This window comes from Lissotriton helveticus, chromosome 12, assembly GCF_964261635.1.
Source record: "Lissotriton helveticus chromosome 12, aLisHel1.1, whole genome shotgun sequence".
In the NCBI taxonomy this organism is placed as follows: Eukaryota; Metazoa; Chordata; class Amphibia; order Caudata; family Salamandridae; genus Lissotriton; species Lissotriton helveticus.
In genome coordinates this window covers 21,309,650-21,324,941 of record NC_136073.1, presented here as the reverse complement: position 1 = coordinate 21,324,941, position 15,292 = coordinate 21,309,650, and the positions used below count along the sequence as shown (strand labels likewise).

The window sequence follows — 15,292 nt, the reverse complement described above, 5'->3', positions numbered from 1 at the left end:
TCTCCTACACAGAAGTTGTATCACCTCCAATCTCCTACCCAGAAGTTGTATCACCTCCAATCTCCTACCCAGAAGTTGTATCACTTCCAAACTCCTACCCAGAAGTTGTATCACCTCTGATCTCCTACCCAGAAGTTGCATCACTTCCAATCTCCTACCCAGAAGTTGGATCATCTCCAATCTCCTACCCAGAAGTTGGATCATCTCCAATCTCCTACCCAGAAGTTGGATCACTTCCAATCTCCTACCCAGAAGTTGGATCACTTCCAATCTCCTACCCAGAAGTTGGATCATCTCCAATCTCCTACCCAGAAGTTGGATCATCTCCAATCTCCTACCCAGAAGTTGTATCACCTTCAATCTCCTACCCAGAAGTTGTATCACCTTCAATCTCCTACCCAGAAGTTGTATCACCTTCAATCTCCTACCCAGAAGTTGTATCCCCTCCAATCTCATACCTAGAAGTTGTATCACTTCCAAACTCCTACCCAGAAGTTGTATCACCTCCAATCTCCTACCCAGAAGTTGTATCACTTCCAAACTCCTACACAGAAATTGTATCCCCTCCAATCTCCTACACAGAAATTGTATCCCCTCCAATCTCCTACACAGAAGTTGTATCACCTCCAATCTCCTACACAGAAGTTGTATCACCTCCAATCTCCTACACAGAAGTTGTATCACCTCCAATCTCCTACCCAGAAGTTGTATCACTTCCAAACTCCTACCCAGAAGTTGTATCACCTCTGATCTCCTACCCAGAAGTTGCAGCACTTCCAATCTCCTACCCAGAAGTTGGATCACCTCCAATCTCATACCTAGAAGTTGTATCACTTCCAAACTCCTACCCAGAAGTTGTATCACTTCCAAACTCCTACACAGAAGTTGTATCACCTCCAATCTCCTACACAGAAGTTGTATCACCTCCAATCTCCTACCCAGAAGTTGTATCACCTTCAATCTCCTACCCAGAAGTTGTATCACCTTCAATCTCCTACCCAGAAGTTGTATCCCCTCCAATCTCATACCTAGAAGTTGTATCACTTCCAAACTCCTACCCAGAAGCTGTATCGCCTCCGATCTCCTACCCAGAAGTTGGATAATCTCCGATCTCCTACCCAGAGGTTGTATTACATCTGATCTCCTATCCAGAAGATGTATCACTTCCAAACTCCTACCCAGAAGTTGTATCACCTCCAATCTCCTACCCAGAAGTTGTATCACCTCCAATCTCCTACACAGAAGTTGTATCACCTCCAATCTCCTACCCAGAAGTTGTATCACCTCCAATCTCCTACCCAGAAGTTGTATCACCTTCAATCTCCTACCCAGAAGTTGTATCACCTTCAATCTCCTACCCAGAAGTTGTATCCCCTCCAATCTCATACCTAGAAGTTGTATCACTTCCAAACTCCTACCCAGAAGTTGTATCACCTCCGATCTCCTACCCAGAAGTTGGATAATCTCCGATCTCCTACCCAGAGGTTGTATCACATCTGATCTCCTACCCAGAAGTTGTATCACCTCAATCTCCTACCCAGAAGTTGTATCACTTCCAAACTCCTACACAGAAATTGTATCCCCTCCAATCTCCTACACAGAAATTGTATCCCCTCCAATCTCCTACACAGAAGTTGTATCACCTCCAATCTCCTACACAGAAGTTTTATCACGTCCAATCTCCTACACAGAAGTTGTATCACCTCCAATCTCCTACACAGAAGTTGTATCACCTCCAATCTCCTACCCAGAAGTTGTATCACCTCCAATCTCCTACCCAGAAGTTGTATCACATCTGATCTTCTATCCAGAAGATGTATCACTTCCAAACTCCTACCCAGAAGTTGTATCACCTCCAATCTCCTACCCAGAAGTTGTATCACTTCCAAACTCCTACACAAATTGTATCCCCTCCAATCTCCTACACAGAAGTTGTATCACGTCCAATCTCCTACACAGAAGTTGTATCACGTCCAATCTCCTACACAGAAGTTGTATCACCTCCAATCTCCTACACAGAAGTTGTATCACCTCCAATCTCCTACCCAGAAGTTGTATCACTTCCAAACTCCTACCCAGAAGTTGTATCACCTCCGATCTCCTACCCAGAAGTTGGATAATCTCCAATCTCCTACCCAGAAGTTGGATCATCTCCAATCTCCTACCCAGAAGTTGTATCACTTCCAATCTCCTACCCAGAAGTTGTATCACTTCCAAACTCCTACCCAGAAGTTTTATCACCTCCGATCTCCTACCCAGAAGTTGTATCACTTCCAAACTCCTACACAGAAGTTGTATCACCTCCGATCTCCTACCCAGAAGTTGTATCACTTCCAAACTCCTACACAGAAGTTGTATCACCTCCGATCTCCTACCCAGAAGTTGGATAATCTCCAATCTCCTACCCAGAGGTTGTATCACATTGGCATTGTCAAAAGCTGGCACCAGTGGACAGTGTGATGAGGTGTCTGATTTTGGACAGCGTAAGGAGCTGACGACACTCATGCGATAGTGAGGAACTTGTACTACAGGATAGTGTAAACAGCTGGCACCGGTGGCGGAGTCTGCAGCTGGCACCTGTGGCGGTGCTTGCAGCTGGCACAAGTGACTGTGTCTGCAGCTGGCACAGGTGGCGTTGTCTGCAGCTGGCTCCGGCCACCTTGTCTGCAGCTGGCACCTGTGGCGGTGTCTGCAGCTGGCATCGGCGGCGGTGTCTGCAGCTGGCACCGGTGGCGGTGTCTGCAGCTGGCACCGGTGGCGGTGTCTGCAGCTGGCTCCGGCCGCCTTGTCTGCAGCTGGCATCGGCGGCGGTGTCTGCAGCTGGCACTGGCGGCCCTGTTTGCAGCTGGCACCGGTGGCGGTGTCTGCAGCTGGCACAGGTGGCGGTGTCTGCAGCTGGCACCGGTGGCGGTGTCTGCAGCTGGCACCGGTGGCGGTGTCTGCAGCTGGCTCCGGCCTCCTTGTCTGCAGCTGGCTCCGGCGGCGGTGCCTGCAGCTGGCACTGGCGGCCCTGTTTGCAGCTGGCACCGGTGGCGGTGTCTGCAGCTGGCACTGGCGGCGGTGTCTGCAGCTGGCATCGGCGGCGGTGTCTGCAGCTGGCACCGGTGGCGGTGCCTGCAGCTGGCACTGGCGGCCCTGTCTGCAGCTGGCATCGGCGGCGGTGTCTGCAGCTGGCACTGGCGGCCCTGTTTGCAGCTGGCACCGGTGGCGGTGTCTGCAGCTGGCACTGGCGGCCCTGTTTGCAGCTGGCACCGGTGGCCCTGTCTGCAGCTGGCATCGGCGGCGGTGTCTGCAGCTGGCACCGGTGGCGGTGTCTGCAGCTGGCACTGGCGGCCCTGTTTGCAGCTGGCACCGGTGGCGGTGTCTGCAGCTGGCACTGGCGGCCCTGTCTGCAGCTGGCATCGGCGGCGGTGTCTGCAGCTGGCATCGGCGGCGGTGTCTGCAGCTGGCACCGGTGGCGGTGCCTGCAGCTGGCACTGGCGGCCCTGTCTGCAGCTGGCATCGGCGGCGGTGTCTGCAGCTGGCACCGGTGGCGGTGTCTGCAGCTGGCTCCGGTGGCGGTGTCTGCAGCTGGCACTGGCGGCCCTGTCTGCAGCTGGCATCGGCGGCGGTGTCTGCAGCTGGCATCGGCGGCGGTGTCTGCAGCTGGCACCGGTGGCGGTGCCTGCAGCTGGCACTGGCGGCCCTGTCTGCAGCTGGCATCGGCGGCGGTGTCTGCAGCTGGCACCGGTGGCGGTGTCTGCAGCTGGCACTGGCGGCGGTGTCTGCAGCTGGCATCAGCGGCGGTGTCTGCAGCTGGCACCGGTGGCGGTGCCTGCAGCTGGCACTGGCGGCCCTGTCTGCAGCTGGCATCGGCGGCGGTGTCTGCAGCTGGCACTGGCGGCCCTGTTTGCAGCTGGCACCGGTGGCGGTGTCTGCAGCTGGCACTGGCGGCCCTGTTTGCAGCTGGCACCGGTGGCGGTGTCTGCAGCTGGCCCTGGCGGCCCTGTTTGCAGCTGGCACCGGTGGCGGTGTCTGCAGCTGGCACTGGCGGCCCTGTTTGCAGCTGGCACCGGTGGCCCTGTCTGCAGCTGGCATCGGTGGCGGTGTCTGCAGCTGGCACCGGTGGCGGTGTCTGCAGCTGGCACTGGCGGCCCTGTTTGCAGCTGGCACCGGTGGCGGTGTCTGCAGCTGGCACTGGCGGCCCTGTCTGCAGCTGGCATCGGCGGCGGTGTCTGCAGCTGGCATCGGCGGCGGTGTCTGCAGCTGGCACCGGTGGCGGTGCCTGCAGCTGGCACTGGCGGCCCTGTCTGCAGCTGGCATCGGCGGCGGTGTCTGCAGCTGGCACCGGTGGCGGTGTCTGCAGCTGGCTCCGGCCGCCTTGTCTGCAGCTGGCATCGGTGGCGGTGTCTGCAGCTGGCACTGGCGGCGGTGTCTGCAGCTGGCACAGGCGGCCCTGTTTGCAGCTGGCACCGGTGGCGGTGTCTGCAGCTGGCACAGGTGGCGGTGTCTGCAGCTGGCACAGGTGGCGGTGTCTGCAGCTGGCACCGGTGGCGGTGTCTGCAGCTGGCACAGGTGGCGGTGTCTGCAGCTGGCACCAGTGGCGGTGTCTGCAGCTGGCACAGGTGGCGGTGTCTGCAGCTGGCACCGGTGGCGGTGTCTGCAGCTGGCTCCGGCCGCCTTGTCTGCAGCTGGCTCCGGCGGCGGTGCCTGCAGCTGGCACTGGCGGCCCTGTTTGCAGCTGGCACCGGTGGCGGTGTCTGCAGCTGGCACTGGCGGCGGTGTCTGCAGCTGGCATTGGCGGCGGTGTCTGCAGCTGGCACCGGTGGCGGTGCCTGCAGCTGGCACTGGCGGCCCTGTCTGCAGCTGGCATCGGCGGCGGTGTCTGCAGCTGGCACTGGCGGCCCTGTTTGCAGCTGGCACCGGTGGCGGTGTCTGCAGCTGGCACTGGCGGCCCTGTTTGCAGCTGGCACTGGCGGCCCTGTCTGCAGCTGGCATCGGCGGCGGTGTCTGCAGCTGGCACCGGTGGCGGTGCCTGCAGCTGGCACTGGCGGCCCTGTCTGCAGCTGGCATCGGCGGCGGTGTCTGCAGCTGGCACCGGTGGCGGTGTCTGCAGCTGGCTCCGGCCGCCTTGTCTGCAGCTGGCATCGGTGGCGGTGGCTGCAGCTGGCACTGGCGGCCCTGTTTGCAGCTGGCACCGGTGGCGGTGTCTGCAGCTGGCACCGGTGGCGGTGTCTGCAGCTGGCACCGTCGGTCCTGTCTGATGAGCAAGCACTTCTGAGCAGTTCATCAGGCCGCAAGCTGTCAATATGACACCAACACAGCATGCTCCAAATTCACCCAAGCGCCTAGAAGCGAAACTATTTAGTGGGCAAAAAACGGGCTCACTTATTGAAGCATCTCGGGGGGGCTCTGGGCGCCTCCAGATAGTCCCAGTGCGTCTGCTCGAGGGTAGGCCGGGGGGGGGGGGGCAGGCTGAAGGGGTTGTGTGGGGGGTTGTCTGCTCCTGTATCGGTGTCTTCATGCTATTTACAGCTCCCGCTGAACCTGCAGGATCGTGTAGCGCCCTCTCACCCACCCTACCCCGTGCTCTCTCCCATCGCTGTCCACCGCTTCTCCCCGCTCCTCTGGCCTTTCTCTGCCCCACTTTTCTGCCCCTCTCACTTTTCTGCCCCTTCCACTCTCTCTCTCTCTCTGCCCTCTCCCACTCACCCGTACCTCTTTTTTTTATCCTTCGCCGCCCTCCACAATCTCTCTTTCTGTCTCTCATACCTCCCTCTCTCCACTTTTCCCCTGACGGCCTTTTTCGTCCCCTTTCCCCCACGCCCCCCCCCCTGTAATCGACCCTCTCTTCCCGCCCCTTAATTCCGCCCTCCTCCCCTTTCACCCCTTGCCCCCCTCTTGTTTGCTGACCTCTCCCCGGCCCTCCTCACTCAGACCCTCCATCCTTTCCTATGCTCACCTCTGCCTCGCCTTTCCACTTCCCCTCCCCCTGCAGCCTCTTCCCCTGTACCCCCCGCCCCCTCCTGCCCTTGCCCTCGTCTCAGCCCCCCCTTAACTCCCCCTCTGCTCCCCCTTTCAGATAAGCTCTTCGGGAAGCGGCTGCTGCAGGCCGGCCGCTACATCATGTCCCACAAGTCCTGGATGAAGACGGTGCCCACCGAGAGCTGCGACGTGCTCATGACCTTCTCAGGTGAGCGGGGGTCCGGGAATGGGGGCAGCATCTCTGATGCAGGGCAGGGCTCCTCGGGTAACTGGGGTCACACTGGCCCAAACGCAGCTCCCCTCTCGAGTTCCTGCTCTGTGAACCTGGCTTCAGACGTGCAGGACATCTATCTATCTATCTATCTATCTATCTCTCTATCTATCTATCTATCTATCTATCTATCTATCTATCTATCTATCTATCTATCTATCTATCTATCTATCTATCTATCTATCTATCTCTCTATCTATCCATCTCTCTATCCATCTCTCTATCTATCTCTCTATCTATCTCTCTATCTATCCATCTCTCTATCCATCTCTCTATCCATCTCTTTATCCATCTCTCTATCTATCTCTCTGTCGTCTGTCTCTGCTAGAAATATTTTGTAAGAATATAGGGTCCTGGACTTGGAAGCCCCTAACTAAAAGATGTTGGCCATCTGGTATACTCCTCAAACTGGTAGGTTTATTGGGCAAGAAAGAATTTTGAGTACATTCTGCAAGTAAGAAGGGCCTTGTGGTGGAAAGATACAATATTCAGCCAACACGTGTTTCGACCTCCGTGATGCGTATGCCTAGGACTTACTCAGGGTTCGGTTATTATCGGCGGGTTTGATTCGGCTTCTTCGGAGTGCGTATACAACGTCTTTAACAAGCGGTCAAGACTGCTGTGGTCAGTTGGTCGGTGTCTGGTGGATGCTGAGCGGCCTCAAACTACGATGACCCCAAGCGGTGGGGTGGTGCTGTAACACTTACAGCTGAACATGGTCCCTTCAACTAGTACATTTACTGTGGAGCAAGATTATGCCCTATAAAGTGCTTAATGACCTCTAAGGTTTGCCCTTTAGACCCTTCTAGTAACCACTTGAATTTCCAATGTCCTTCGTGCTGGTACTTTGTTCAAATGTGTAGTCAATCATTTAATTTGCTGGGATAGTCATGGATCAAGTGTGTATGTTCATTTTACCAAATTATCATGCGCGACTGTATGTAACAAAATAATCAGGCCAAGGAGCCGGTCACTACAAGTTATGGCTTTGGTCTGTATGGACGCGAGTGTTACTGTCCATTCATTTATCCAACACTCGACACTTGTTCGTATTGGGGATTTAGTCTTATAATGTTTCATCGCCTCAGACTCCCTTCCTTCTCATGTCTGTGTCTTGCCCACAGGGACCCATGACATGTGGTTGTTCTCACAAAAAACCTATCTGGGTTCCAGAGCTTATCTAGAGGGGTTCATTTCCTGTCCATGGTTGTGGTCTCATCACCCTTACGTTGAAGACGTGAACCAGACTGCGACGCCTGTAGGGACACCCCCTTTGGGAGTTCCTTGACATAAATTTCCTTATGCCCGCCTATTCAGGACTTACAACGTCATCTGATTCGCTCCATGGTGTAGCGTGGAGTCCAGTGCCCCTCTCCATTGACTCATTCCTGTTCTCGGAGGTCCCCCTCGGTGGATTATCCTGGTGCAGAGAATCACCCCGGCATGCGGAGGGAACAAGGCCACGAGGTAGTGAGAGCCTCTGGAACTCACCTTGAGGGCCCACCAGACGTTCCACAATTGCCAGGGAGGAAGGAGAAATGTGGGCATATTTTGTCTCATTGCCACAGGAGGAAGGAGGGAGGCTCACAACCGGGCATAGGGGAACCCTGCCAATTGATGCCAGTCGACTCGTTGCTCTGTATGGCTCTTTGCAGCTGGTGGGGCACTTCCAGCTGCGTGAAGGGCCCCAAAGCTTCCCTATGAATTAAAAAAATAAAATCCAGTCCCAAGTCTTGCTGCTTCACTTCTTACACATGCCCCATGTTCCTCGAGGCCACATTCAGTGCCTCTGGAAAGTGTCCTCTAAACCCAGTCAAAACCATACCCGCTGCTACCCCTGTGTCTGTTTATTACCTTAGTTTAAGTGGCCTTCATCAGTCAGACTGTGACTGAACATGAAGTGTCTTTGCTGCACACGTTTCTCTTTACACTTTCATTATTTGTCTTCTTTATCAGTCTCATTCAGTGACTGACTGGCCATTAGACGTCACTGTTACAACGGGTTCTCTTTACTCTTTCGGTGTTCGTCAGTCAGTTCAGTGACTGGCCATTAGGCATCACTGTTACAATTGTTGTTTACTCTTTCAGTATATGTCTTCGCCAGTCTGTTCTGTGACTGGCCATTAGGCGTCGCTGTTACAACGGGTTCTCTTTACTCTTTCGGTGTTCGTCAGTCAGTTCATTGACTGACCATTAGGCGTCGCTGTTACAACTGGTTCTCTTTACTCTTTCGGTGTTCGTCAGTCAGTTCATTGACTGACCATTAGGCGTCGCTGTTACAACTGGTTCTCGTTACTCTTTCAGTGTTTGCGTTTGTGAGTCAGTTCAGTGACTGGCCATTAGGTGTAGCTGTTACAACTGGTTCTCTTTACTCTTTCGATGTGTGCCTTCGTCAGTCAGTTCAGTGACTGGCCATTAGGTGTAGCTGTTACAACTGGTTCTCTTTACTCTTTCAGTATATGCCTTCGCCAGTCTGTTCTGTGACTGGCCATTAGGCGTCGCTGTTACAACTGGTTCTCTTTACTCTTTCGGTGTTCGTCAGTCAGTTCATTGACTGACCATTAGGCTTCGCTGTTACAACTGGTTCTCGTTACTCTTTCAGTGTTTGCGTTTGTGAGTCAGTTCAGTGACTGGCCATTAGGTGTAGCTGTTACAACTGGTTCTCTTTACTCTTTCGATGTGTGCCTTCGTCAGTCAGTTCAGTGACTGGCCATTAGGTGTAGCTGTTACAACTGGTTCTCTTTACTCTTTCAGTATATGCCTTCGCCAGTCTGTTCAGTAACTGGCCATTAGGCGTCGCTGTTACAACTGTTTCTCTTTACTCTTTCAGTGTTTGCGTTCGTCAGTCAGTTCAGTGACTGGCTATTAGGCATCACTGTTACAATTGTTTGTTTACTCTTTCAGTATATGCCTTCGCCAGTCTGTTCTGTGACTGGCCATCAGGCGTCGCTGTTACAACAGGTTCTCTTTACTCTTTCGGTGTTTGCGTTCGTCAGTCAGTTCAGTGACTGGCCATTAGGCGTCACTGTTACAATTGCTTGTTTACTCTTTCAGTGTGTGCGTTCGTCAGTTAGTTCAGTGACTGGCCATTAGGCGTCACTTTTACAACTGGTTCTCTTTACTCTTTCAATGTGTGCCTTCGTCAGTTAGTTCAGTGACTGGCCATTAGGTGTAGCTGTTACAACTGGTTCTCTTTACTCTTTCAATGTGTGCCTTCGTCAGTCAGTTCAGTGACTGGCCATTAGGTGTAGCTGTTACAACTGGTTCTCTTTACTCTTTCAGTATATGCCTTCGCCAGTCTGTTCTGTGACTGGCCATTAGGCGTCGCTGTTACAACTGGTTCTCTTTACTCTTTCAGTGTTCGTCAGTCAGTTCATTGACTGACCATTAGGCGTCGCTGTTACAACTGGTTCTCGTTACTCTTTCGGTGTTTGCGTTTGTGAGTCAGTTCAGTGACTGGCCATTAGGTGTAGCTGTTACAACTGGTTCTCTTTACTCTTTCGGTGTTTGCGTTCGTCAGTCAGTTCAGTGACTGGCCATTAGGCGTCACTGTTACAATTGTTTGTTTACTCTTTCAGTGTTTGCGTTCGTCAGTCAGTTCAGTGACTGGACATTAGGTGTCACTGTTACAATTGTTTGTTTACTCTTTCAGTGTGTGCCTTCGTCAGTCAGTTCAGTGACTGGCCATTAGGTGTAGCTGTTACAACTGGTTCTCTTTACTCTTTCAGTATATGTCTTCGCCAGTCTGTTCTGTGACTGGCCATTAGGCGTCGCTGTTACAACGGGTTCTCTTTACTCTTTCGGTGTTCGTCAGTTAGTTCAGTGACTGGCCATTAGGCGTCACTGTTACAACTGGTTCTCTTTACTCTTTCGATGTGTGCCTTTGTTAGTCAGTTCAGTGACTGACCATTAGGTGTAGCTGTTACAACTGGTTCTCTTTACTCTTTCAGTATATGCCTTCGCCAGTCTGTTCTGTGACTGGCCATTAGGCGTCGCTGTTACAACTGGTTCTCTTTACTCTTTCGGTGTTCGTCAGTTAGTTCAGTGACTGGCCATTAGGCGTCACTTTTACAACTGGTTCTCTTTACTCTTTCAATGTGTGCCTTCGTCAGTTAGTTCAGTGACTGGCCATTAGGTGTAGCTGTTACAACTCGTTCTCTTTACTCTTTCAATGTGTGCCTTCGTCAGTCAGTTCAGTGACTGGCCATTAGGTGTAGCTGTTACAACTGGTTCTCTTTACTCTTTCAGTATATGCCTTCGCCAGTCTGTTCTGTGACTGGCCATTAGGCGTCGCTGTTACAACTGGTTCTCTTTACTCTTTCAGTGTTCGTCAGTCAGTTCATTGACTGACCATTAGGCGTCGCTGTTACAACTGGTTCTCGTTACTCTTTCGGTGTTTGCGTTTGTGAGTCAGTTCAGTGACTGGCCATTAGGTGTAGCTGTTACAACTGGTTCTCTTTACTCTTTCGGTGTTTGCGTTCGTCAGTCAGTTCAGTGACTGGACATTAGGTGTCACTGTTACAATTGTTTGTTTACTCTTTCAGTGTGTGCCTTCGTCAGTCAGTTCAGTGACTGGCCATTAGGTGTAGCTGTTACAACTGGTTCTCTTTACTCTTTCAGTATATGTCTTCGCCAGTCTGTTCTGTGACTGGCCATTAGGCGTCGCTGTTACAACGGGTTCTCTTTACTCTTTCGGTGTTCGTCAGTCAGTTCAGTGACTGGCCATTAGGCGTCGCTGTTACAAAGGTTTGTCTTTACTCTTTCTTTGTGTGCCTTTGTCAATCAGTCGCTGTTACAACTCTTTCTCTTTACTCTTTCGGTGTGTGCCTTTGTCAATCAGTCGCTGTTACAACTCTTTCTCTTTACTCTTTCAGTGTTTGCGTTCGTCAGTCAGTTCAGTGACTGGCCATTAGGCATCACTGTTACAATTGTTGTTTACTCTTTCAGTATATGCCTTCGCCAGTCTGTTCTGTGACTGGCCATTAGGCGTCGCTGTTACAACTGGTTCTCTTTACTCTTTCGGTGTTCGTCAGTCAGTTCATTGACTGACCATTAGGCGTCGCTGTTACAACTGGTTCTCTTTACTCTTTCGGTGTTCGTCAGTCAGTTCATTGACTGACCATTAGGCGTCGCTGTTACAACTGGTTCTCGTTACTCTTTCAGTGTTTGCGTTTGTGAGTCAGTTCAGTGACTGGCCATTAGGTGTAGCTGTTACAACTGGTTCTCTTTACTCTTTCGATGTGTGCCTTCGTCAGTCAGTTCAGTGACTGGCCATTAGGTGTAGCTGTTACAACTGGTTCTCTTTACTCTTTCAGTATATGCCTTCGCCAGTCTGTTCTGTGACTGGCCATTAGGCGTCGCTGTTACAACTGGTTCTCTTTACTCTTTTGGTGTTCGTCAGTCAGTTCATTGACTGACCATTAGGCTTCGCTGTTACAACTGGTTCTCGTTACTCTTTCAGTGTTTGCGTTTGTGAGTCAGTTCAGTGACTGGCCATTAGGTGTAGCTGTTACAACTGGTTCTCTTTACTCTTTCGATGTGTGCCTTCGTCAGTCAGTTCAGTGACTGGCCATTAGGTGTAGCTGTTACAACTGGTTCTCTTTACTCTTTCAGTATATGCCTTCGCCAGTCTGTTCAGTAACTGGCCATTAGGCGTCGCTGTTACAACTGTTTCTCTTTACTCTTTCAGTGTTTGCGTTCGTCAGTCAGTTCAGTGACTGGCTATTAGGCATCACTGTTACAATTGTTTGTTTACTCTTTCAGTATATGCCTTCGCCAGTCTGTTCTGTGACTGGCCATCAGGCGTCGCTGTTACAACAGGTTCTCTTTACTCTTTCGGTGTTTGCGTTCGTCAGTCAGTTCAGTGACTGGCCATTAGGCGTCACTGTTACAATTGCTTGTTTACTCTTTCAGTGTGTGCGTTCGTCAGTTAGTTCAGTGACTGGCCATTAGGCGTCACTTTTACAACTGGTTCTCTTTACTCTTTCAATGTGTGCCTTCGTCAGTTAGTTCAGTGACTGGCCATTAGGTGTAGCTGTTACAACTGGTTCTCTTTACTCTTTCAATGTGTGCCTTCGTCAGTCAGTTCAGTGACTGGCCATTAGGTGTAGCTGTTACAACTGGTTCTCTTTACTCTTTCAGTATATGCCTTCGCCAGTCTGTTCTGTGACTGGCCATTAGGCGTCACTGTTACAACTGGTTCTCTTTACTCTTTCAGTGTTCGTCAGTCAGTTCATTGACTGACCATTAGGCGTCGCTGTTACAACTGGTTCTCGTTACTCTTTCGGTGTTTGCGTTTGTGAGTCAGTTCAGTGACTGGCCATTAGGTGTAGCTGTTACAACTGGTTCTCTTTACTCTTTCGGTGTTTGCGTTCGTCAGTCAGTTCAGTGACTGGCCATTAGGCGTCACTGTTACAATTGTTTGTTTACTCTTTCAGTGTTTGCGTTCGTCAGTCAGTTCAGTGACTGGACATTAGGTGTCACTGTTACAATTGTTTGTTTACTCTTTCAGTGTGTGCCTTCGTCAGTCAGTTCAGTGACTGGCCATTAGGTGTAGCTGTTACAACTGGTTCTCTTTACTCTTTCAGTATATGTCTTCGCCAGTCTGTTCTGTGACTGGCCATTAGGCGTCGCTGTTACAACGGGTTCTCTTTACTCTTTCGGTGTTCGTCAGTTAGTTCAGTGACTGGCCATTAGGCGTCACTGTTACAACTGGTTCTCTTTACTCTTTCGATGTGTGCCTTTGTTAGTCAGTTCAGTGACTGACCATTAGGTGTAGCTGTTACAACTGGTTCTCTTTACTCTTTCAGTATATGCCTTCGCCAGTCTGTTCTGTGACTGGCCATTAGGCGTCGCTGTTACAACTGGTTCTCTTTACTCTTTCGGTGTTCGTCAGTTAGTTCAGTGACTGGCCATTAGGCGTCACTTTTACAACTGGTTCTCTTTACTCTTTCAATGTGTGCCTTCGTCAGTTAGTTCAGTGACTGGCCATTAGGTGTAGCTGTTACAACTGGTTCTCTTTACTCTTTCAATGTGTGCCTTCGTCAGTCAGTTCAGTGACTGGCCATTAGGTGTAGCTGTTACAACTGGTTCTCTTTACTCTTTCAGTATATGCCTTCGCCAGTCTGTTCTGTGACTGGCCATTAGGCGTCGCTGTTACAACTGGTTCTCTTTACTCTTTCAGTGTTCGTCAGTCAGTTCATTGACTGACCATTAGGCGTCGCTGTTACAACTGGTTCTCGTTACTCTTTCGGTGTTTGCGTTTGTGAGTCAGTTCAGTGACTGGCCATTAGGTGTAGCTGTTACAACTGGTTCTCTTTACTCTTTCGGTGTTTGCGTTCGTCAGTCAGTTCAGTGACTGGACATTAGGTGTCACTGTTACAATTGTTTGTTTACTCTTTCAGTGTGTGCCTTCGTCAGTCAGTTCAGTGACTGGCCATTAGGTGTAGCTGTTACAACTGGTTCTCTTTACTCTTTCAGTATATGTCTTCGCCAGTCTGTTCTGTGACTGGCCATTAGGCGTCGCTGTTACAACGGGTTCTCTTTACTCTTTCGGTGTTCGTCAGTTAGTTCAGTGACTGGCCATTAGGCGTCACTGTTACAACTGGTTCTCTTTACTCTTTCGATGTGTGCCTTTGTTAGTCAGTTCAGTGACTGACCATTAGGTGTAGCTGTTACAACTGGTTCTCTTTACTCTTTCAGTATATGCCTTCGCCAGTCTGTTCTGTGACTGGCCATTAGGCGTCGCTGTTACAACTGGTTCTCTTTACTCTTTCGGTGTTCGTCAGTCAGTTCATTGACTGGCCATTAGGCGTCACTGTTACAACTGGTTCTCTTTACTCTTTCGATGTGTGCCTTCGTCAGTCAGTTCAGTGACTGGCCATTAGGTGTAGCTGTTACAACTGGTTCTCTTTACTCTTTCAGTATATGCCTTCGCCAGTCTGTTCTGTGACTGGCCATTAGGCGTCGCTGTTACAACTGGTTCTCTTTACTCTTTCGGTGTTCGTCAGTCAGTTCATTGACTCGCCATTAGGCGTCACTGTTACAACTGGTTCTCTTTACTCTTTCGATGTGTCAATCAATCAATCAATCACAGCATTTGTATAGCGCACTACTCACCCGGAGGGTCTCAATGCGCTGGGGGGGGGGGGTCTGCTACTGCTCGAACAGCCAGGTCTTGAGCTGCTTCCTGAAGGCGAGGTGGTCCTGTGTCAGGCGGAGGTGGATCGGGAGGGAGTTCCACGTCTTGGCGGCCAGGTGGGAGAAGTTATTTACAACAAGGGGTGGTGATGGACAGAGTCTCTGAATTAAGCAGAGTACTCTCACCCAGTCAAGAGATCAGGGCTAGATCCAACACCGTTTTTTAGCTCATTGCACCATCCCAGTTTCAGAACCTGGCTGTATGCAAACAAGCTTCCGGGGACCGGTTTCTGCCATTTCAAGCGTCTTCGGCCCGGCTTGCTTGAATCCTGATGGTGCAATGAGCAAGGGACTCACATCTGAGTATACCCTTCCACCCCCTTTTCTGTATCGTTTTTGGCCACTATAGGTGTGGCAGGGTATACTCAGACATGAGTCCCTTTCTCACTGCTCCATCAGGATTCAAGCAAGCCGGGCCGAAGAGGCTGAAATGCCAGAAACCGGTCCCCGGTAGCTTGTCTCCTTTCTGGTGAAGAATTGGCTTGGTAGTTTGGTCTGCCCTGTTCCCATGATGCACTGGGCCAGGGACAGACTAATTTGCATATAGCCAGGTTCTGAGCTGGGATGGGGCAGTAAGATAAATAACGGTGATGGATCAAGCCCTGATCTTTGGACTGGGTAAGAGTGGTCTGCTTAATTCAGACACTCTGTTCATCACCACCCCCTTTTCTGAATCAGGTGGGAGAAGGGCCTTCCTCCTGTGGTGGCTCTTCGGATGCGGGGGACGGCGGCGAGGGCGTGGTTGGTCGATCGAAGCTGGCGTTTGGGAGCGTAGAATTTGAGGCGGCTGTTGAGGTATCCTGGGCCTTGGTGGTGTAGGGCTTTGTGTGCGTGGGTGAGGAGCCGGAAGGTGATTCT

General features: G+C 51.3%; 1 protein-coding gene across 2 annotated transcripts in view; it reads left to right on the top strand.

Moving 5' to 3' along the window:
- The window catches only part of ANO8 (anoctamin 8), a 168,321-nt gene that overhangs the window by 74,500 nt on the left and 78,529 nt on the right, over window positions 1–15,292 (top strand). For both annotated transcript variants that reach the window (XM_078671158.1, XM_078671157.1), the window contains exon 2: window positions 6,062–6,172. In XM_078671158.1, the coding sequence (XP_078527284.1) occupies window positions 6,062–6,172 (111 nt within the window). The remainder of the gene's footprint in view (window positions 1–6,061; window positions 6,173–15,292) is intronic.